This window comes from Cavia porcellus, unplaced genomic scaffold (assembly GCF_034190915.1).
Source record: "Cavia porcellus strain 051 isolate PalLab524CR breed Dunkin Hartley unplaced genomic scaffold, mCavPor4.1 scaffold_25, whole genome shotgun sequence".
Taxonomy (NCBI): Eukaryota; Metazoa; Chordata; class Mammalia; order Rodentia; family Caviidae; genus Cavia; species Cavia porcellus.
The window spans coordinates 30551559-30574066 of record NW_026947508.1 but is presented as its reverse complement, the minus strand read 5'-3'; the positions used below and the strand labels follow the sequence as shown (position 1 = coordinate 30574066).

At 41.5% G+C, this 22508-nt stretch overlaps 1 protein-coding gene across 1 annotated transcript; it reads left to right on the top strand.

The window, feature by feature from the left end:
* The first annotated feature begins 761 nt into the window (after positions 1 to 761).
* Sf3a3 (splicing factor 3a subunit 3) lies at positions 762 to 21229 on the top strand. The gene is made up of 17 exons (XM_003462256.5): positions 762 to 971; positions 1262 to 1309; positions 3212 to 3264; positions 3369 to 3474; positions 5265 to 5337; positions 5645 to 5736; positions 6580 to 6662; positions 8353 to 8491; positions 9146 to 9214; positions 9802 to 9869; positions 10034 to 10141; positions 11385 to 11454; positions 13183 to 13347; positions 13445 to 13555; positions 15445 to 15535; positions 19935 to 19990; positions 20938 to 21229. Exons 1-17 carry the CDS (start codon positions 876 to 878, stop codon positions 21013 to 21015), a joined length of 1506 nt encoding a protein of 501 aa, XP_003462304.1. The 5' UTR covers positions 762 to 875; the 3' UTR covers positions 21016 to 21229.
* Positions 21230 to 22508: the final 1279 nt, after the last annotated feature.

Here is a 22508-nt window from a genome sequence, read left to right as displayed (position 1 = left end):
AACCGCTCATCTACCCAGAGTCACCATGGTCTCTGTTTGGACATTTCACCTGGACATACACTGTGGCATATTTGTATTTGCCTGCTTTATGTAGCATGATCCTTTGATGATTCACTTTTGTAGCATTCCTTTACTGCATATATATATATATATATATGTGTGTATTTTTACTATATCTATCATTATGTTTATGCATTCGCTATTAATAAATTTGGGCTAATCTGAACAAATCGACATGGTTTCACCTACAAGTGGACAAAAAAAAATTTTTTTAAAGATACTTACAGAGCATTTGGCTTGCGTATTTTATTCGATGAATCCCTTGCTAATGGACGAGATTGTTTTCACATGTGGATTTCGTTAAAACAAAAACACTTTCGCTCCCATTTTACTGAGAAAGACAATACGGTCCAGAGAAGGGAATAAATGTTATCAAACTGAAAACTACAGACTCAAGTTTCAGTTTCCCAACTCACATGTATTCTTTAACTCTTCATGCTCCACGTGTCCCTGATCGCGTGGTTCACCTATTGTTCTTGGTCGCCTAGCTGCCACCAAAATATCTCAGGAAATCAGCGGTCACTAGTTTTCAGGTTCCCAGATTTTTGTGTACCTGTTAAGAGGTTAAGAGGTATCCCAGAACCACTGGGTATCACGTCTCTACCCCTCCGATCAGCAGGGGGCACTCTTGCCGTCTCGGTAGCACAGATCGGCTTTTCTTGCGGTGCTCATTTTTTCTGGCGTTCCCGAAGCGCTTCCGGCGCTCGCGGAACTTTGGCGCAGCCGGATGCGTAGCTAATGGACGCGGTACTCAAGGCGGTAGGAGCTGCTTCCGGTCGTGTCCGTGGCCTGAATTGTGCTGTCGCGTAGGGACTATGGAGACAATTCTAGAGCAGCAGCGGCGGTACCATGAGGAGAAGGAACGGCTCATGGACGTAATGGCCAAAGAGATGCTCACTAAGAAGTCTACGGTGAGCGGGGCGTGGGCAGGAGCTACAACATAGGCTGGACCCCTGGTCCGTGTTTAACCACTGAGAGCCTTCTTTGGTCCCAGACCCTCCCCTCCCCGCACCCCGCGCCGCTTTGCCTCTGCACGGGGTTCCGTATAGGCTCTGGCTTTGGTAAGGTCTAATCGAGGCGCAGCACCTCGGAGGATCCTCTGCTGCAGCCGCTAGGACTTCGGCGGGGAAGCACCGCCCCAGGGCGGCCTTTTCAACTGTTGGACTCTTAACAGTCTGTGTCACTGTTTGCCTTTCTTTAGCTCCGGGACCAGATCAATTCCGATCACCGCACTCGGGCCATGCAAGATGTGAGTGCCTGCCCCGCTGTCCTGCTTCAGTGTGGGTTGGGACGGGCGGAAAAACAGCGGGAGGGGTTTCATCACGAGCTGTGGCCAAAGGTCAAGTCACAGGTAGTATCCTGGGCTAAAATCCACAAAGCTGCGAACTTCAGGGTTACTTCTTTGAGTGGGCACCCACTTATTCTACACTGCTTGGTGAGATGCCCTTTATCGCATCCTGTATCCCTCGGATGTGCCAAGAAGAGTTGCAAGGCACTATCTTGTAACCTTTATTATCAGTCACCGAAGGCACTGTCCTTTCTCTCAAAAACAGAAAAGTGTTAGTATATTGGATGTTTTCCTCCCAGAACGCTATTTTGAGATATTTCTACTAAACAGTATTTGCCTAGTAATAGTTGTTTCTTATTAAAAAAAAAAACGAAACTAGTTAAAAACTGTTGATAATTAAGCTGACTGATCATTTAATGGGGGCTTGTTATACTATGCTCCATACTTTTCATAGGTTTGAAATCTATTTAAAAGAAAGATACAAAAAACTTAGATGCCGGATGTGGTGGTGCACACCTGTAAGTCCCAGCACTAGGGAGGCTGATGCAGGAGGATTGCTGACAGTTCAAGGCCAGCCTGGGCTATATAGTGAGTTCAAGGTCAACCTGTACTGCATAGCAAGACTGTGTCTCAAAAAACAAAACAGAACAAAAGTAAACACTTAGAGCTTCTGATTTGCAGGATAGATTATAAACCCCCAGTTCTTTAAGTTCCCAAATCCAAACTTCTGTGAGAACCAAGAGAATTTTTATTTTTCTTTGTTGTACATTTGCACCAAAATTTGACCCGAACTTATTTGGTAGTAAACTTGAAGTGATGACAGTCTCTTTATGTATGGTTTTTATTTGCCCCACTTATGCTCCATATTCTGTGAGGAACATTACACAATATACTGTATCTTTCTGAACTTAAAAATTACAAGGCTGGAGGTATATTTCAGCGGTAGAACCTTTGTCTAGCATATGCAATGACCTGGGTTTGATCTCCAACACTGCTAAAAAAAAAAAAAAAAAAAAAACAAAACAGGGAAGAGGAGAGGGAAAAATTCTGAAACAAATTTGGAGAGAGAAAATTCTGAAATAAATCTGGCCCTGAAGGTTTTAAAGAATAGTTTGGGGCTGTATTATCCTGAGTCAATATACTTTGACTGGAAAGAAAGTCTTTCAGGCAATATAATGTTTATTTAGCGTGTGTACTCATCGTCCAAAGTTTTTGAAGTAAAAATCTTCTTGGATCATCCTTTTATCTTTGAGAATGTTAGGTGTTCAGCTGAAGGAGGAAATGTTAGATATAAATAGTCGGCAAAGACTACGTAAGAACTTTTCTTTCTTTCTTTTTTTTTTGAGAGGTCTTACTATATAGTCAAGTTTGTCTTCAGTCCCTAAGTAACCCAAGCCGGCCTTGGACTTATAGCTGTTCTCTTTCCTCATCCTCCCAAGTTCTGTTACAGATATTTCTCACATCACATCTCTGTAGAGTTTCCTTTGACAGGAATTCAGCAAATCCCACTCTGCCTTGGTGAAGTTCACAGCTACAATCTCAAAGGTCTCTGTTTCCGTTACGTGACTTGAGGGTGTCCGAGGATCCTTTGCAGCCCACAGGAGGAAGTCACAGAAATTAGAAGTCTTGTCAGCTGCAGGGTATCAAATCCCTGAATTTTTCTCAGTGTTGCTGAGGTTAAAAGCCAGGACCTTTTATGTGCTATGCAATGTACTCTACCCCTGAGCTACATCCCAGAGAAAGCATGGAAGCTTACAAGGCCATATCTCATAAGATTTCCCTGGGCTTTCACTAGAGAAGCTTTTTTGGTTTGCAGTCGTTGTACAAATCGCTTCATTTTAATTAGTTTGTTTTGCCTTTCAGCGGTACATGGAGGTCAGTGGGAACCTGAGAGATTTGTATGATGATAAGGATGGGTAAGTGACAGTTTTAGCCAGTCCAGAAGTTAGTGCTTCTGAGAGCCATGATTAAAGGGCTGAATTTGTGTTCTGTCCGGTTTGGATTTTTTCTGAACCTGTAGGTTACGAAAGGAGGAGCTCAATGCCATTTCAGGACCAAATGAATTTGCTGAATTCTATAATAGACTAAAGCAAATAAAGGAATTCCACCGAAAGCACCCAAATGAGGTATGGTATTTTCTCCATAAATAAACAATTTTTTTTTTTTTTTTTCTTTTTTGGTCTTTTTGAGACAGGACCTCGCTATGCAGTTCAGGCTGGCCTTGAGCTCACTTTGTAGCCCAGGCTGTCTTAAACTCACAACAGTTCTACCTCACCCTCCCACATGCTGGGATTGCAGACGTGAGCCACCACACCAGGCTCAATAAATAAATTTTTTGAATGAAGGGGGAAAAATGTTTTTTAAAGGAGGATGCATTTTCTCCCCAACTACCAAATAGCATTCTACAGGAAAGATACAAAGAAAAGATGGGCCATTCAGATGTCCCTTCAAAAAAGAACCCACCAAGCTGAGCATGGTGTGGGGTACCTGTAATCCCAGCACTCAGAAGGCTGAGGAAGGAGGATTATCATGAGTTCAAGGCTGGCCTGGGCTACATAGTGAATTCGAAGCCAGCCTGGGCTACATAGCAAGACCAAAAATGTACAATAAAAGAACAGAATGATGATTTAGCTCAGTGGCATAAATGCCTACCTGGCAAGCATAAGGAGAGTTCGATCCTCGGTACAAAAAAAAGTACATATATCCAAAAATACATACGTACTTAAATAAATAATAAAAGAGAACATTCCATTCAGCTTCAGTGAAAATAGTTGATAACCTACAGTTCACAGTGTGTTGGGAGTTCCACATCAGCTTTTAAGCTGCCCTCTTTGACAGCCCCTTACTAGTGACAGAGTTTGAGCATGGTAGAGGTACTAGGGACTGGTTCTTTATGCCTAACACGGGGTTCTTTTGATGAGTAATCTCTGCTTTAGAGCTCCTCTTTGAGTTGCTCAAGAATTTGTCCAGTCTGCATCATTATCTAGGTTCTCCCTTTGCAATCGTGTCTTCTCCATTTTGTCTTCTTCAAAAATCACCATCTCATATTGCTTCCCCAGATGATTTGAATGTGCAACGAAGTTTGGGAACCACCGTGTAGAAAAAAGTTTGTCAGGGCTGGGGATTTAGCTCAGCAGCATAAGCGCCTGCCTTGCAAGCAGGCAGTCGTGAGTTCGATCCCTGGTACCGATAAAAACGAAAAAGAAAAAAAAAAGAAAAGAAAAAAGTTTGTCAAAGTAGTTACCTGCTAAGCATGGTGGCACATGACTATTCTCAGCAGACTGGGAGGCTAAGGGAGGAGGATCACAGCTTTGAGCCCAGTCTAGGTAATTTAGCAGCTTTGACCCTGTCTCAGAATTTTAAAGAGGGCTAGGGGTATAGTTTAGTGCAAAGGCACTGTGTTCAGTATCTAGTATTACAAACAATAAAAATTTTTTAAAAGTGCAGTTAACATATTTTCAAAGGAGTTTATAATAGTGGGGAACTTTTCATGTTCTGAGCATATATTACTTTAGCAGTTTTAGTCAGTATAATATAAAAGAAGAATAGTAGGCTCTTTGTGAAAAATCAAGGCCTTGTGAAACATTAAAAATCCAACTTTTGAGGCATGCAGGCTGGCACGTGCCTATAATCCCAGTACTTGGGAGGCTGAAGCAGGAGGATTGTCGCAAGTTCAAGGCCAGCTTGAACTCCATAGTGAGACGCTGTCTCAAAAAGACCAAAAAAAAAGAATCCACTTTCTTTTCTTTTTTCTTTTTCGTACTAGGGATTGAACTCATGACTTTGTGCTTGCCAGACAGGTGCTTACACCACTGAGCTAAATCCCCAGCCCAGAAGTCTAACTTTCTTATATCTCATTCCTGTGACATTGAAAGTTCTATAGTGACAAGTTACCTGAGCTTTTGTCTTTTTTCAGATTTGTGTGCCAATGTCAGTCGAATTTGAGGAGCTCCTGAAAGCTCGAGAGAATCCAAGTGAAGAGGCACAAAGTAAGTAGGTTTAATATTTGTCTCCAGCACTAGCAAAATGTAAGTTAATGACAGCACAGGTTTGCCCACAGAGTCTCAGAGAAATTTATACTGAAATTTTCATACTAGTTTTCTATTTCTGGTTTCTGGAATAAATACCATCCTAAATTGGCCTTGTCGTCAGTTCACTGGCTTGGAAAGCAGACATCTTAGGGAAGACATTTGGGTGAAGGCCTGCCTTGTGCAACTTGGGTCCATTTGCAAAGGCAAGTCCAAGAGAGTGGTTTGTAGTGTCTGAATCACTGACTGACGTGTCTGATTCCTTCAGACTTGGTGGAGTTCACAGATGAAGAGGGATATGGCCGTTACCTCGATCTCCATGACTGTTACCTCAAGTACATTAACCTGAAGGCGTCTGAGGTGAGGCCTGGAAGGGAAGAGGCTATGGTTCTAGGGGCCAAGTCAGGATGGTACCACTAGGCATAAAGCATTTAGAGTCTGCCTTTTATTTTTTTTAATAACTACTTTGTAAGCATTAAAGAGAATTGATAAGCTTTCTTGGAATGAGATGGCATTCAGAATGAAAATCAGATATCTACAGTAATGAAGTAAGCATTTTATTAATAAATTTTTATTATTTTATTAATAAAAGTATACTTTGCTTTTATAAAAATAAAAATTTTTGTAAAGCTGGCAGAATACCATACTCTTGTGTTAGGTGCACACAGTACTAGTTGTATGAGAGATAGAACATGATTTCTGCCAGCAACAGGCTCCTTAATGTCTTTTCAAAGAAAAGTTCCATGAGAGGGCCAAGGATTTAGCTCAGTGGAGTAAGTGCTGGCCTGGCAACCCAAGGTTATAAGTTCAATCCCTCGTACAAAAGAAATGTTCCATGAGGGGTTCCCTTCTGACTCCCCACACTTAGAACAGACATTGAATGAGTAGTTGTGATAAATGATAAGTGGGACCTTTAGGACCTTATTTTAGGATGCCAGACTCTAACCAAGAGCCTGTTACTTGACAAATATTTCTTTTAGTTTACTGTTCGTTAAGTTGATCTTATATTGTAGAATTAGTTATGTGTCTGATGTCCATCATGATTCAGTGGTCTTAACATTTCCAGTTACTGCAGGAATTGAGTGAAGAGAAAGAAGAAACTAAGATGAGCTAGGCCTTGTTGTCTTTGTTAGAGAACACTCAATATTGATCTCACTTATTGGAAATTAGTGCACCTTATTGGCTCCCATCATTTCTTTACAGAAGCTGGATTACATCACATACCTGTCAATCTTTGACCAGTTATTTGACATTCCTAAAGAAAGGAAGAATGCAGAGTATAAGAGGTAGGCGTTGCTAGCTTCCAGGTCTCTCCTGGATTTGATTAGAAGATAATATCAAAGTTTGAATGCTGAGTTGTGAATTTTGTTGTCTGTTAAATGTACGTGAATGATTTCCAAGTTTACTGAAGGATAAGAGCTGTAAATGATAGGGCTTTAACGTATTTGAATAGGGAGGAAATGGGAAAGGGGTATAAAAAGAATTTAGGTGTGTTAAGTACGTGTACTGACTCCCTGTGATGAAACAGTCATGTACTGCAAGCATGCACTAGTAAAAATTAATATTTTTTAAAATTTTATTTAAGAGGAAAAAGAGAAAAACACAAAACAAAACAAAGCGGTGTAAGGTTACACATAATACAGAACTACAAAAAAAAAAAAAAACAAACATTACAGTAAGAAATCACCTAACACTAGTAAAAATTAAAACAAAGCATTTAGCTGGGCGTGATGATACATGCCTGTAACTCCAGTACTCGGGAGGCTGAGGCAGGAAGATCACCACATGTTAAAGGCCAGCCTGAGCTACAGTGACACTATCTCAAAAAACCAAAGGAGAGAAAAAGCATTTGGCTGGGTGTGGTGGCACATGCCTGCAATCCAAGCATAGGGGCGGGGGGGGGGGGTGAGGCAAGAGGATCATTGCAAGTTCAAGACTAGCCTGGGCTACAGAGTGAGCTCAAGGCCACCCTGAAGTGCATGGTGAGACCCTGTCTCAAGCAGACAGAGAAAAAAGAAAAAATGTTTGTAATACTGTGGCTTTGGGCAAGGTTGACACCATAGGCACATCTTTGGTCTTAGGGCCATATTCTTTGAACACCCAGTGTAGTGATGGCAGACCTTTTAGAAACTGAGTGCCGAAACTACAACCCAAAATCCACTTACTTATTCCAAAGTGCCAACACTGCAACTAAACCTGAGTACTGAGGTTTTAGTTTAGAAAAAACAACTCATACATTAACATCTTCTGTTGAAAAACAACACATATGCTAGGTTCACCACCACTGACATAAGGCCGCACAGGCTAGACAAACACTGTGCCGCTGAGCTACATCCCCAAACTCTGTATGTCCTTGATTTTGTCTAATTGTAAATGAAGGTTCCATTCAGGGAGCTGTCTGACGAAGTTGGTGGCAAAAAAGTTAAGCTTTCTCTGGTTGTAGCTGAAGTGGGATGCCTAGACCTGATGTCAGAAAGTTATCTTTGTGTTAATTATGCCCCTAATTAGTGATTCTGCTTTTCTGACTTCCTATGATTGTTAAGGGCGGGGGACATAGCTCAACAGTACAGTTCCTCCCTGGCAAGCATGAGGCCCTGAGTTTGATTCTTGGTTTTGAAATAAAAGGAATCATTGTTGAGGCTGGGCATGGTCGTGCATGCCTATAATCCCAGTACTCAGGAGGCTGAGGCAGGAGGATACCATTAGTTTGAGGCACATTGTAAAGCAGGCCTCAACCCCTGCCCCACTCCAAGAAAAATGATTGTTGAGCTAGGGTTGTAGCTCAGTGACATAGAGCATTTATGTAGCACACACACAGCCCTGGGTTTGATCCCCAGCATCACAAAAAAAAAAGTAACATGGGTATTACTTTTAAAACTAATATTATTAGAATTATAAGTGTAGTTTATATGGCATAAAACTGTGTCAAAGACAGAAACCTTGGTAGCTTTGTCTGTATTGTGTGTTCCTCTATAGGTACCTTGAAATGCTTCTTGAGTATCTTCAGGATTACACAGACAGAGTGAAGCCCCTTCAAGATCAGAATGAACTTTTTGGGAAGATACAGAATGAATTTGAGAAAAAATGGGAGAACGGTACCTTTCCTGGATGGCCGGTGAGCTTCAGTAGGAGTGAGGTGCAGGTTATGCTGGGGAACTGAACTGATTTAATAATGAGCCTCTACTTCAGGACATTAGATGCTGCTCCCCCAGCATTAGTCTGGCTGGCAACGTTCCCTGCTAAGTAGGCTTAGTTGTCTTTGTGTGCTTTCAAATGAGATTAGTCAGGACCCATTTGCCATTGACTAGGCCTGGAATTTTCACCAACCATATCATGACTGCTGTGTTTTCTTTCTGACCAAAAACTGACCAGATTATGTGGTAGAAATCTAAGTATCCAAAAAAGAATGAAAAGAATCTATGTATCATTTCACTCCTGGGGATAAATTTTCTTGAACTTTCAGGTAGAAAATGGGTTATCTGTTTTCTCTGTTCCATTTCTGTGGGAATTTGAACCTTATACATAGATGATATAAGAAAGGGGCCCACCCAGCCAGCCCATGGCAATTTAGATGGCTTCCTTACCTTCATTGTAATAAATTTAGATTTTTTTTTTTAAATTTATTTATTTTTTTTTTTGTCTTCCTTTTTATCGGTACCAGGGATTAAACTCACGACTGCCTGCTTGCAAGGCAGACGCTTATGCCGCTGAGCTAAATTCCCAGCCCCATAAATTTAGATCTTAATAAATGGTGTATTTTTCTTGCCAGAAAGAGACAAGCAGTGCCCTGACCCATGCTGGCGCCCATCTTGATCTGTCTGCGTTTTCCTCCTGGGAGGTATGTTTCTCAGCAGCAGTACTGGTCTCATCTATCCGTTTTTCAGAGGGACCACTCACTTTTCTGTGCTTAATGCCATGGGACTATAACAGTAAGACATCATTTCCTAGGAGCAGACATCCACAGGTAAGTTGAAAGGTCAAAAGAAAAAAACATATCCAAGCCAGACATGGTGTTGCATTGCTGTAATCCTGGCATTCTGGAGGCCAAGGCAAGAGGACCACCAGCCTGAACTACATAGCATGACCCCGTCACCAAAAAACACCTGGGAGCATAGTCCAATGCAAAGGCTTTGTACGCAGTCTCTTAAATGGGGAGAGTCAGAAGGAATTTAAGGGAACACACATATCTAACAACTCAAAGAAATAGGAAATAATTCTAACAACATTAAACCATAGTAGAAGTGATGGGACTCTACCAGTATGACCAAGTCTGAATGACTATAGTCAGTCCTGTAGAGAACATGAACTAACAGCTAAGTGATGAGGTGTGGGATGTGTGGTTCTGGAAACTCTCATACTCTAGCCTGCAAGTACTTCCCCAAAGCTGTTCCTGTTAATGTTGTAACTTGTTTCTCTTTTGTACAGGAGTTGGCCTCTCTGGGTCTAGACAGATTGAAGTCTGCACTCTTAGCTTTAGGCCTGAAATGCGGTGGGTAAGAGACTAGTTTTTCCATCAGCGTGGTCCTATTTGATCTGCCTTTGCATGGTACTCTAAGGGACCTTTGTTACCTTTCTTTCTGTCACTATGTACTACAAAAAAACATAAGCCTGTGTAGTAAACTCATCCCAAAATCCTGTGCCCTTCCTGTCTCCTTAGCACCCTTGAAGAGCGAGCCCAGAGGCTGTTCAGCACCAAAGGGAAGTCTTTGGAATCTCTTGACACCTCCCTGTTTGCCAAAAATCCCAAATCCAAGGGCACTAAGAGGTGAGTAGCTGGGGTGGCACACTGTCATGTTTTTCTTTTTTCTTTCTTTTTTTTTTTTTTTTTTTTTTTTTTGGTCTTTTTTCCTTTTTATTAGTACCCGGGATCGAACTCGCGACTGCCTGCTTGCAAGGCAGGCGCTTATGCCTCTGAGCTAAATCTCCAGCCCCACATTTTTAAAATTTTGTTCCCATGCAGAATTTCATCCAGTGATTAAAGACTTATCACAAGTATCAGTTTATTATATTATTTTATTTTGGTTTTTGGAACTAGGGACGAAACTTACGACCTCGCACTTGCCCGGCAGGCACTTATGCCACTAAGCTAAATCCCCAGCCCATGAGTATCAGTTTGTAAAGGTCCAGTCTGGTCTTTATCTCTGCTAGTGGCTGTGACTGTTCAAGAATAGTAATTGTCACAACCCTAGAAGTTGCTGTTAACCTGATTTTTGCAAATAACTCAGAAAAGTTACAGAATGTAACCACTGACTTATAGTTATCAGCAGTAGAAGGGTGTCAGCCCAAGTCTGCCTGCCTACAGAGCTGCTGCTTTGGTTTTTTTGTTTCTTTTCTTTTGTTTTTGAGACAGGGTCTCACTATGCACTTCAGGCTGACCTCAAGTTCACTTTGCAGCCCAGGGCTTCAGCTAGTCTCAAACTTGCAATGATCCTCCTGCCTTAGCCTCCCGAGTGCTGGGATTATAGGCATATGCCAACTGTGCCTAGCACCAGAACTTCATTCTTGTATACTACATTGCTTTTTTGGATCACAAGGACCAAAAAAAAAAAAAAATGATCTTGGTAAGTCTTTTATACTATGAGTGTGGTACTAGAGCAGTGGTTGTGAACCTGTAGCACGCATATTACTGTGTTTTTTCTAAGACAAAAAATGTTAATGTATGAGTTGATTTTTCTAAACTAAAACCTCAGTATTCAGGTTTAATTGCATTATTGGCACTTTACAATAAGTGGGTTTTGGGTTACAGTTTCATTATACTTTTTCTGAATTTGGGCACTCCATCTCTGAAAGGTTCACCATTACTGTTATAGAGGAAGCCTCCATACATTTTAACAACCTCAGGACTTCTGTGAGTTGTAAGATGAACAGAGCATTTATTTTCACAGCATGATGTTTCTCATGTGGTTATTTTAAATGTAGTCATGTAAGAAAAACTCCCAGACTGAGGGAACAAAGTTTTGGGTTAAAGAAAGCACTCTTGAGTGATAAAGTTTGTTTTTTCTATTTAGAGACACTGAGAGGAACAAAGACATTGCTTTCCTAGAAGCCCAGATCTATGAATATGTCGAGATTCTTGGGGTAAGTAACTAGGTCTGCTGAAGGCCATAAATGTTACAAAGTATGAGGGTAAGATAGGAACTCAGGGTTTTGCTTTGCTTTGTTTTGCTTTGTTTTTTCAGGTTCAAAAGAAAAGGGGTAGGTGATTTAACTAGTTCAGCACAAAACAGAGTTCTCTGGAGGTCCTTGGCCCTTCAGTAGGTTCTTGTTAGGTGACCTTCCTAAGGCAGTCCAGTTCCTGTCATAAGGCCAGGCATAGTCTCCCCTATCAACATAGGATCCAGAATAATGTAGGCTCTTGGCCTGAGGTCAGCATATGCCAAGGGAGTAGGGCGCAGACGACACAAAGCAGGCATTCAAAGAGTAAGAGAAGGACTGAAAAGACATTATTTATAGACAGAGAAGAGTAGGAAACTTAGTACAGAGCTAGCTGTGAACCTTCTCTTGGAGGAAAGATATCTAGTCTACCCAAGAAGCATACCTCAGAGAAAGGGAGGAGTGGGAGGAACTCTGTTTCTCTCTCCAGGAAAAGAAGGTGAAGAAGCACAGCATGTGTCTAGATAGGAAGAAGTACTCAGTCCTCAGACGTGCCTGCTCTGTGCAGTCGTCAGCGGCATCGGAGCCTTTCCCCACACGGGTGCTCATAGAGCCTCCCTGAGAACTGGCTTACCTGTCTTTGGCAGTTGCCATGGACATGTTTGTTTGCCCTTGTTTGAGGACCCACCTGTATTGTTTCTGTGGGCCCATTGACCTGTTGGGTCTCTTACAGCTGCTTTCAGTGAAAAGGTAGCCAGCATTAGGCATCAGGCAGACAGATTCTCCACAGTAAACTTGGGCTGTGCTAGTGTGGGCAGCAGTCTGGGTCGCTGGTCCTCAGAAGATGGTAGGAAGGTTATTGTATCACACCCTTGATCTGCGGTGTCCCTACTTTCTCCCTTCTTGGAGAGCATTTGGCTTTCCCTATCAGCAGGGGGCAGTACTCTGGAATCCTGTGATAATCCAGCATAATGGTTTCTAGTTCTCATTATGTACTGACTATCCCTTCACCATTTATTAATACTTGTTGATTTTCAGAGTGCTTTCTTGGTATGTGTGAGGCCGTGGGTTTTCACCCAGATCTTCAACACAGACAAAAAAAAAAAAGATGCACCACTAGATGTGGCTTAGTGAATAAGATAAATTGACCAACAAATGAAAACTAAACTAGCATGGGTTGATTCAGGGGATGTTGTAAAGTGATCATCCCAGTGAGAACAGCAACAGCAGAAAAAAAAAATGAGTTTAAAAACCAGGTGGAAGAAATTAGTCTGTTCTTTTGGTTTATGATTATCTGCAGCCTCACATGAGTAATTAGGCAAGTGATCTAAAACCTTCGCTTCTTTTGGGATCAGGTAGGGTATGCTGATGAGGAGTTCTAAAAATAAAGGCAAGCCGGGGACTTAGCTCAGCAGTATAAGCACTGAGTGTAAGATCTTGAGTTCAATCCCTAGTACCAGGATAAATAAATAAATAAATAAATAGGCAAGACTTTTCCTCTTCCTGCAATAAAGAAACTTAACCTTGGAAGTGAGGTGTCAGTAAGGGTTATAGGAAATTGCACTTCTCATTCTGTACTTTTTTTTTATCGGTACCAGGGATTGAACTCACCACCAGGTGCTTGCAAGACAGGCGCTTATGCCACTGAGCTAAATCCCCAGCCCCACGTTCTGTACTTCTTGCTCTGACTTTTTCATTTATGATCTGCTTTAGGAACAGCGACAGCTCACTCATGAAAATGTACAACGCAAGCAAGCTAGGACCGGAGAAGAGCGAGAAGAGGAGGAGGAAGAGCAGATCAGTGAGAGTGAAAGCGAAGATGAAGAGAATGAGATCATTTACAACCCCAAAAACCTGCCCCTGGGCTGGGATGGCAAAGTAAGTCACACACCAGCGCTTTCTCCCCATTTCCCATTGCAGACACAGTTTACAGACCATGGTGAACTAATAACGTTTCTTATTTGGTTTCTTTTAGCCCATCCCCTACTGGCTGTATAAGCTACATGGCCTAAATATCAACTACAATTGTGAGATTTGTGGAAACTACACCTACCGAGGGCCTAAGGCCTTCCAGCGGCACTTCGCTGTAAGGAATTCAGAGCCTTTTCTCTGGGGAGTGGAAGTTGAAATATGAGATTTTTAGAGGAAAGGATAGGAGTGGGCTGTAGGAACCACTAGTGTTAGCATGAAGGACATCAGAGAATCCCATGACATTTGGTCTTTGGTACCAGTGCTAGCTGCCTAGAATACCTGGGACAATTGGACAGTGGGACAGTGCCTGAGCATCATTTTGGTGTGCTTGTTTATTTGTTGTTATTGTTGTTTGAGATAGGGTCTGTGTAATTCAGGCTGACCTTGAACTTACTACAGAGCCCAGACCAGCCTCAAACTTGCAGTCCTCCCTGCCTCATTTCCCAAGTGCTGGGATTATAGGCTTATGTCACCACACCTGGCACTCTTGTTTGTTCTTTTTTTTTTGGTCTTTGTGAAACAGGGTCTCCATGCAGTTCAGGCTGGCCTTGGGCTCACTTTTGTAACCTAGGCTGGTCTTGAACTTACAATCGTCCTGCCTCAGCCTCCCGAGTGCAGGAATTACAGGGTGAGCCACCATGCCCAGCTTCTTGTTTGTTCTTGTACTACTTTTTCTTTACAGGTTTTTTAGGGGAATGGTGGGGAGGGGCCTGTTGTTGGTTTTTGTTTCTTGGGATTTTTTTCCCTAGTTTTGGGGATTAAATCCAGCATGTACACACTTGGCTATAACCCTGGCCATTTTAAATCTTCGAGACAAGGTTTCTAAGTTATTGCGTCACCCAGGCAAGGGTAGGATTGCAATATGGCTCCCAGAGTACTGGAGTAATGGGTGTGCATCACTATACTTCTGTTAGCACGTTTTTGTTTTGGTGGTGGTTTGTTTTTGAGACAGGAACTGGCTTTGTGGTGCACGTGTATTCCAGACTGGCCTTGAATTTTCGACCTCACCCTCCCAAATGCTGGGAATACAGACATGCACCACCATGCCCAGCTCTGTTAGCATTTTAGACCATCTGATTACTTGGTCATTTACTCCATTGTGAGGACCGAGGAGCAGTAGGGCTCTCTTCTCCACTACGTTTTAAATGGGCTGTGCCTCTTTGAAAATAAGAAAAAAGAAATTAAGGTGCCAGCATTTATTAAGCTGTTCTTGACACAAGGCTTTATGTAGGTGATACTCTAGTGAATGGGTACATCCTTGTTTCATTTCTGCCTTCAGTTCTTGTACTCTTTTTTTTTTTTTTTTGTCTTTTTCCTTTTTTATCGGTACCAGAGATCGAACTCACGACCGCCTGCTTGCAAGGCAGGTGCTTATGCCGCTGAGCTAAATCCCCAGCCCCTCTGCCTTCAGTTCTTTGAAAAGATTTATGCTAGAGGTGGTAATTTATGAATTCCTCTTAGATACATGTTACTAATTGGTCCTGGGTCCTTCTGAGTCCCTAAGAAGCTCTGTGTTGTCTCAAATGGCACTAGGGTAAAAAACCTATGTTGTTTACCATCCAGGAACCAAAAATATCACTACCTCAATGTCTCTTCCTGCATTCTCACATTTTCACTTACATCTGATAAACATTGTTCTTTACTTTCAGAGATAATACCAGCTTGTCATATTCTGTGCTGGTGGTGGGTTTCTGGCACTGTGCCATTTTCTCCTACCTCATAGAAGATGACAAGGTAGAGTTGCATTGTTTTTCTGTGGTCGTGACCCAGAAATTTCTCTGTAAGACTACCAAATTTAGAATGTAGATTTTTCAAACCTGACCTAATGAAATGCTGCTTTAAAATACCAGCCTTTTTCACTTCGAGCCAGCTGGTAACAAACTACAAAGGAATGCTGCCTTTAGTTTGAGTTCTTTGCAGAGTCAGGCCAGGGTTGCTCAGTAGAATGAAGCTAGTGCTCTTTCAGCTCTTCCCACTTCACATTGTCCTGCTTCTCCCCTTCAGGAATGGCGTCACGCTCATGGCATGAGGTGTTTGGGCATTCCAAACACTGCACACTTTGCTAATGTGACACAGATTGAAGATGCTGTCTCCTGTAAGTATGCTTGTTGGCTGTTCCCTAGGCCAGACCAGTCCCTCACCACTTCTACAACTCCCTTCCCCTGCTGTACTCAGGCCCAAGGGCAGTGGATTGTGGGTAAATAAAAGCCACAGCAGTCATGATTACTGCATTTTTCAGGGAGTTCGTGATACTGTTTCTCTCTTGAGAAGCATCTTATGCTGAGTATAAAACAAGGCTTTTAACTTGGCTCTGCAAACTCCTCTGCATGCAAGATTTTGAGTGGATGACTGTATGCTTATTTTTTCTGAACTGATTTTAATGTGTTAAGAACTGCCAATAAAGAGAGAGAAAATAGAAACGGACAAAGGATGCTTATTGCTGAGGCCACACGGAAGATATCAAAAAAGTCAGCAGCAAAATACTTGAAGGATTCCTCTTTTTCTGGCAGTAGTACATTTTTATTCTGTTTGAGTCTTCCTTGCAGATTCAGTTTCTTCCTACTTTGTCTCTGCTGGGTTTCACTGTAGGCTGGTTAGACTGAACAGAGGGATTTTCCCTTAGTTACATTAGAGGCACTTGCTGTTAGCTGTACTTAACACACTCTTTAGCTGCTTAGTCAGCTGCCTCCTTTGACTCCCACCTCAGGGTTGTCAGATCCTCTGGGTAGAGCCAAATGGAAGTTACCTTCTGAAAAGTTTCTTCATCATTGGCTTAGCTCATAGATTCTAGAAACTTGATACATCCTCTCATTTTTTATATATTCAGTTTTGGAAAATTTTTAAAACTTGAGAATATTATTGGCAGTTTCATGAATCTGTTGTCCATATTATTTTCAGGATTTATTTCCTTATTCAGCCATCTGAGTTAATCAGTTTCTCCTAATGCATGTTTTTATTATTGCCATTTTTTTTTTAATCGGTACAAGGGATCAAACTCACAACTGCATGCTTGCAAAGCAGGCACTTATGCTGCCGAGCTAAATCCCCAGCCCCTATTATTGCCAACTTTTTATTACTTGTATTATTTCGTGGTCAAGGCTCTCTGTAATATTTTCAAGGTTTCTACAGAGCATTTGTTATTTTATTTCCATCTCAGTGCTTTCTCTCTTTTTTTTTTTCTCCCTACCTCTCTGCTTGCTCTTCTCATTATTTTTGCATCCTCTACAGATCTCTCGTAGGTAATGAATTTATTATCCCCTTAACCCTCTTTTTTGCAGGCAGTATTTTTCTTTTGTGTGTGTGTGTGTGTGTGTGTGTGTGTGTGTGTGTGTGTGTGTGAGTTGTTATTGTTGTTTTTTACTGGGAATTGAACTCACGGCCTCGTGCTTGCCAGGCAGACATTGTGCCACTGAGTTGTATGTCTAGCCTCTTCTTTTGTACATTTGATTTTTCCACGTTCTTGTATCTGCTCACCTTAGCATACAGTGAAAGGAATTTTTGCCTTTTTTTTTTTTTTTTTTTTGTCTTTTTCCTTTTTATCGGTACCGGGGATTGAACTCACGACTGCCTGCTTGCAAGGCAGGTGCTTATGCCGCTGAGCTAAATCCCCAGCCCAATTTTTGCCTTTTCTCTGTATGACCTTTTTGTTTTCAGACTCTGCCAGTATCCAGCTTCCAATGTCTAATACTGGGAAAAGGCCAGGGATATAATTCAGTGGCACAGTGCATGCCTGGTAAACATGAGGTCCTGAGTTCGATTCTGGGTCCAAAATAATAATAACACTGGAAAAGACACTAAGTGGGAGCAACAAAGACAGGTACTGTCTGCATCCAGTGAGCTGTGACTCCTGTAGGACTCATTAAGTAGAACATTCCTTTAGTGCTGCTGGGAAGACATGTTCTCAGGAGGGAACCACTGGTGCAACTCTTATCCTGGCTTTCCTTGTTTTAGATCATTCCGTGAAGCTTTTCTTTTCTCTCCTTGGAGATTGTGTGGGAGAGGGAGACACTACTGTCACCTAGATTGCACTTGATCTTTTTTAGATTATGAAGGATTTTACTTATAAATATATTAATTATTGCTCAGTTAACATAGATATATGCTTTTTGATTTTATTTGGTTGATTTTGGTTTTTTTTTTTAAATCAAGTTTTCACTGTGTAATCCAGGCTGGCCTTGAACTCGGCCTAAGATGGCCTCAGACTTGCCATCAGCCTCCTGACTACTGGAAATTCAGGCATGACCCTAGGTTTATAGGATTTTTTTTTTTTTTTAAGACTTGGTTAAAAAACAGTAAGAAGGTGTTCTTTTGTGGAGTTGGCACAGGAAATGCCCATTTAAATGATTAGTCAGACAGTTTACCAGTATACTAATTAGTTACAAATTTGCTTAACTAATACTAAATTCAAATATCACCCATTATCTTATAATAATAATAGGGAGATTTACATGCTTTTAATGAAATCCAGTGGTATTATCTATAAAAGCATTTCTACTAAAATTGTGATATCCTATGTCTGTAGCTTTTTATTCTGTGAACTAGCCCATCAAAAATAAATTTACCAGGTACAGAGATACACACCAGCTATTTGATAAACCATTTCAAGTTTGAGGACTGCTTGGGCCTGGTTTTTTTTTTTTTTTTTTTTTTAAAGGCAGACTCAATATGTAGAGCAACCTGGCCTTGAACTTTTTTATGTAATCCAAGCTGGCCTCGAACTCATGGGGACCTTCCTGGCTCAGCCACCCAACTGCTGGGGTTATAGGCATATACCACCATGCCTGGCATCTTGGGTGACTTAGGCATACCCTGTCTCAAAATGAAATTGAAAGGGCTGGGAATGTGGCTCAGTTCCCTAATTCTGAAAATAAAACAAAAAGATGAAACCAGGAAATTCAGTTACTTTGCTTGACTCATTCTTAAATGAACCTACAGTGGTACCCGGTGATGATTACATTCTTTTCTAATGGCTTCCAGATTTTTCTGGAGTAATGTGACCCTTATTGCTCTATTTTTTTTTTCTTTTTTTAGAAAATCATAGCAGCATTTTCTAGCATTTTAGTACCACTCTGGGTTGGATTCCAGAGAAGCTTAAGCAAAATATGCCAAAGAAAGGCTCTGCTTTGTCACAGTAGATAATGATAAATTCTCCATTTTTTCTGGTGTGCATGTCATCTGGGCTGAAGACGTCAGCTAATTTAAATCAATTAGCAAGAAAAGGAAAGGTGATTAGTTGAGTACCTATGTGCCAGACACAAATCTAAGCGTTTTCTCATATGTCATTTACTGTTTTCTCATCCATCATCCATTTTCTCATCCATCTTAGAATTTTTTGTTGTTTTGTTGTTGATTTTTGAGACAGGATATCACTATGAATTTCAGGCTGGCCTTAAACTCGGTAATATAGGCTGGCCTCAAATTCATGCCTGTCCTGCCTCAGCCTCCCTAGCTCCCTAGTGCTGGAAGTACAGGCATGTGGCACTATACCAAGCCACTATTTTAATTTTAACTTTCTATGACACTCTTAATTTTTGTGAGAGATCATTCTGCTTGATAGGAAATTTGGAAACACAGCATGAACCAAGGAGTTTTATCTTCTCACTATCACCTGTTATACTTTAATCATCTTCCCTCTCTAGGATCAAGCAGTCCTCCCTACTCCATGTAGGCGTTTGTCCCAATAGTTTACCTTGTTGACACCATTCTAGAGACTCAGGTCATTATTTCCCTGGATTCATATCTGTCCTTTCTTATGTAGATGTCTGATCATTCCCTTTGAAGTTGTGGGAATTTAGTAATTAATGCCTTTACCTTTTCATCTTCAAGGGGATAACTTGTTTTTCAGCTTTCAGAACTTTTATTTTCATGTCTGTAATGTCGAATTATTTTTGTTTTACTTTGGAGACAGGGTTTCACTGTGCAGTTCACACTGGCCTAGAACTTACTTGGTAGCCCAGGCTGGCCTTGAACTTGCAGCAGTCCTCCTCCCTCAGCCTCCTGAGTAATGGGATTACAGGCATGTCATACACTTTTAAGTATATTTGACAATATTTGGTATCTTTTTTCTCTCTCTCTTTTTTTTTTTTTGGTACCAGAGATCAAACTCACGACCTTGTGCTTACTAGGAGAGCGTTTGAGCCACTGAGCTAAATCTCCAGCCCTCCTTTTTCTCTTCTTTTATGAATTTTAAGACAGGTCACTTTTTTCTTGCATAATTTCTAGTATTTGTTCCACATTAACTTTTTCCTTATAGAGTATCTGTTCTCTGTTCTAAGAGGTCTTTGGTTATATTTCTTTTATAGGAAATCTAGACTGTGGTAAGTTTTGTAATAAAAGGAGTTTTGCAGATGACCCAGAACCAAAATTCTAGTTGAGGGCATACAAGATTCTCAAAGGCAGAGTCATCCAGGGGGAGCCCGCTGGGATGGGGAGTATTGAGACACTGTGTCTAGTGAATCACCAATCTTGATTCCTACTCATTTCTCATCCTGCAGTGTGGGCCAAGCTGAAACTGCAGAAGGCTTCAGAACGATGGCAGCCTGACACTGAGGTGGGTGCTCATGTGGACAACATTGGGAATAGCTCAATGCAGAGCTCCCTCACCATGTAGAAAGGAGGAAGGATGCTCCTTACTTTATTGCAATAGCAAGTATAATGTGTAGAGTCAGTTTAGCTGGGATATTTGTTACACTGTATATCTTAAGACAGGTTGTATTCTCCCACTGAAATTTTGAAATGGCAAGCAAGAGTACCCAGTGCCTTGTCCTGCCACAGAGATTCATAAATGAAGGCATCTGTGTCATACAGTAGGTCTCTTTTGAGAAAAGCATCTAATAAGAGAGGGTTCTTTCCTAGAGGCAGGGAGGTGTCCTTTTGGTCTTAAGATTGTCATCCAGCACCAGATTTCAGCCCTTGGATGACATGCCTGGGAAATTTGAGACTAACCTCAAGTCTCAAAAGGCAGGCAGTAGGCTGTTTTAGGCCAATAATTTTCAGTGTTGAGCAGCAAAATGCTTTTCAACCATAATGCAGAATTCCAATACAGAATATAGAATAAAACAGCTGCACTGGAAGTGGGGAAATTCAGCCCTCTGTGCCTTCCTGTCAGCCCCTACTTTGGCCCCTATATGGAAAGCTAGACTTAAAAAAAGATTTAAAATTTAAAAAATTTAAAAAAAAAAAAAAAAAAAAAAAGCTAGGCTTTTTGAGAATCATTTGAAAGCCACTATTTTAGGACAGATTTTTCCCAACCAGTGTTCCTCATCACAAACACAGAGTGATTGAATAAGCTTTTTTCCCAGGTACTTTTAAGGACAGATCATCAATTCTTGATGTTCAGAAGAGAATTTAATTCTCTTGTGGCATCTCATTTGAGAAAGGCTGTCTTAGATGAACAGGGTACCAGGGTATGCCACAGAACTGGGTATGCCGTGGAGACTGGTTCCAAATATTTCTCTTGGGGAATATAGCTAACAAAGTGTACCCCTTCCTTTTTAGGAAGAGTATGAAGACTCCAGTGGGAATGTTGTAAATAAGAAAACATATGAGGATCTGAAAAGACAAGGACTGCTGTAGTGTTCAGGGATGTAGCTCAATTTCTGGGCTTGCCCAGTCTTCCCTGAGGTCTGCTTTTTCTATTTCTCCCAACCAAATGCTCTTAAAGACTCTTTGCTATGTAGTCTCATAGTTTGGCATGCTTCTTGTAGAAACAAGGCATGCTGGCAGATTCCAGGGTTGAAATGTGTTTTATCTTTGTTTTATATTAAAAAAAGTCTGTGGGAAAATAAAACCAGCATTTGTTTTCAATGTGTCTTGTTTGAAACCTAGAATTATAAACTAATATAACCCTTTAGTTCATAATTGCTCCCCCTACCTCTTTCTCACCAATGTTAATAGCAGATGAGATTAATGAGCACTCTTAATGTCACATATATTATGTTAAGTAATTTTACTCTAACCTCTTTCCCCAACCTCTCCTTTGCCACTACTTCCTCAAGCGGGCAGTTCCTCTGGATGAGCCCTTCCCTCAGTCGAGTCCACCATCAATGCATATCCTAGGAGAGATTAGCCAAGGCTGCTCCAAAGGACCAGGACGGCTTGCCTTTTCTATTTGCATAAAGAATCAAGTTGCATGTTTGGAAATGGACTGGCAGCCTTCTGCCTTCCCCACCCTCAGCCTGGCACACAATGGACCAGGACCAGCATAATTTCATCTGCTTGCTGGTTCAGAATAAGAGGCTTTGGTGATTTTTTTTTTTTAATGTCTTTGAGATAGGGTACTTGCTATGCAGATCAGGCTGGCCTTGAGCTCACTTTGTAGCCCCGCTGGTTTCGAACTCGCAATAATCCTCCTGCTTCAGCCTGTCAAGTGCTGGGATTACAGATGTGCAACACCATGCCTGGCTGAGGTTTTGGTGATCTTATCTGCCTGTTTTTTCTAAAAGATCCTTGTCTGACTGCAGAAATGTCTAATGTTCTTATGTTCCCTGGACCCAGACAGTGATCTCGCTGTAAACCCAGTCCTCTGAAGGTCATGCCTGCCCCAGTACTGGATTCCCCAGGGGGGCCTTTTTTTCCCCTCAGTGCTCAGCTCTAGTTTGTTGTTCATATATCTGCTTTTAAAAATCCCAACTCTGGTCAGGTGCAGTGGCACACACCTGCAATCCTAGCACTTAAAGAGGCTGAGGCAAGAGGATTGGCATGAATTTGAGGCCAATGTGGGCTACAAATGAGTTCAAGGCTAGCCTGAATTACATAGCAAGACCCTGTGTGGAGAGAAAAACAAACAAAAAAACCCACCCAACTCTGCAACTGACCATCTTCCTCATGCTACTGGCCTAGTCATCTCTGGCAGGAGATTCTACCACCTCCACCTCTTCACTCTGGATAAATATTTTCCTTCCTGCTCCATCTCATCCCTTGGGCAACAGCTCACCCTGTTGTGCTTAGTTTCCTCTAGTTACTTAAAACCCAGGTTTCACACCTTGTAGGGCCACAGCTGTAAAGAGAAATAAATGGATAATTACACCTCATCGCGCCAGCCAGAAACCCATTGCTCAAACTGGCCA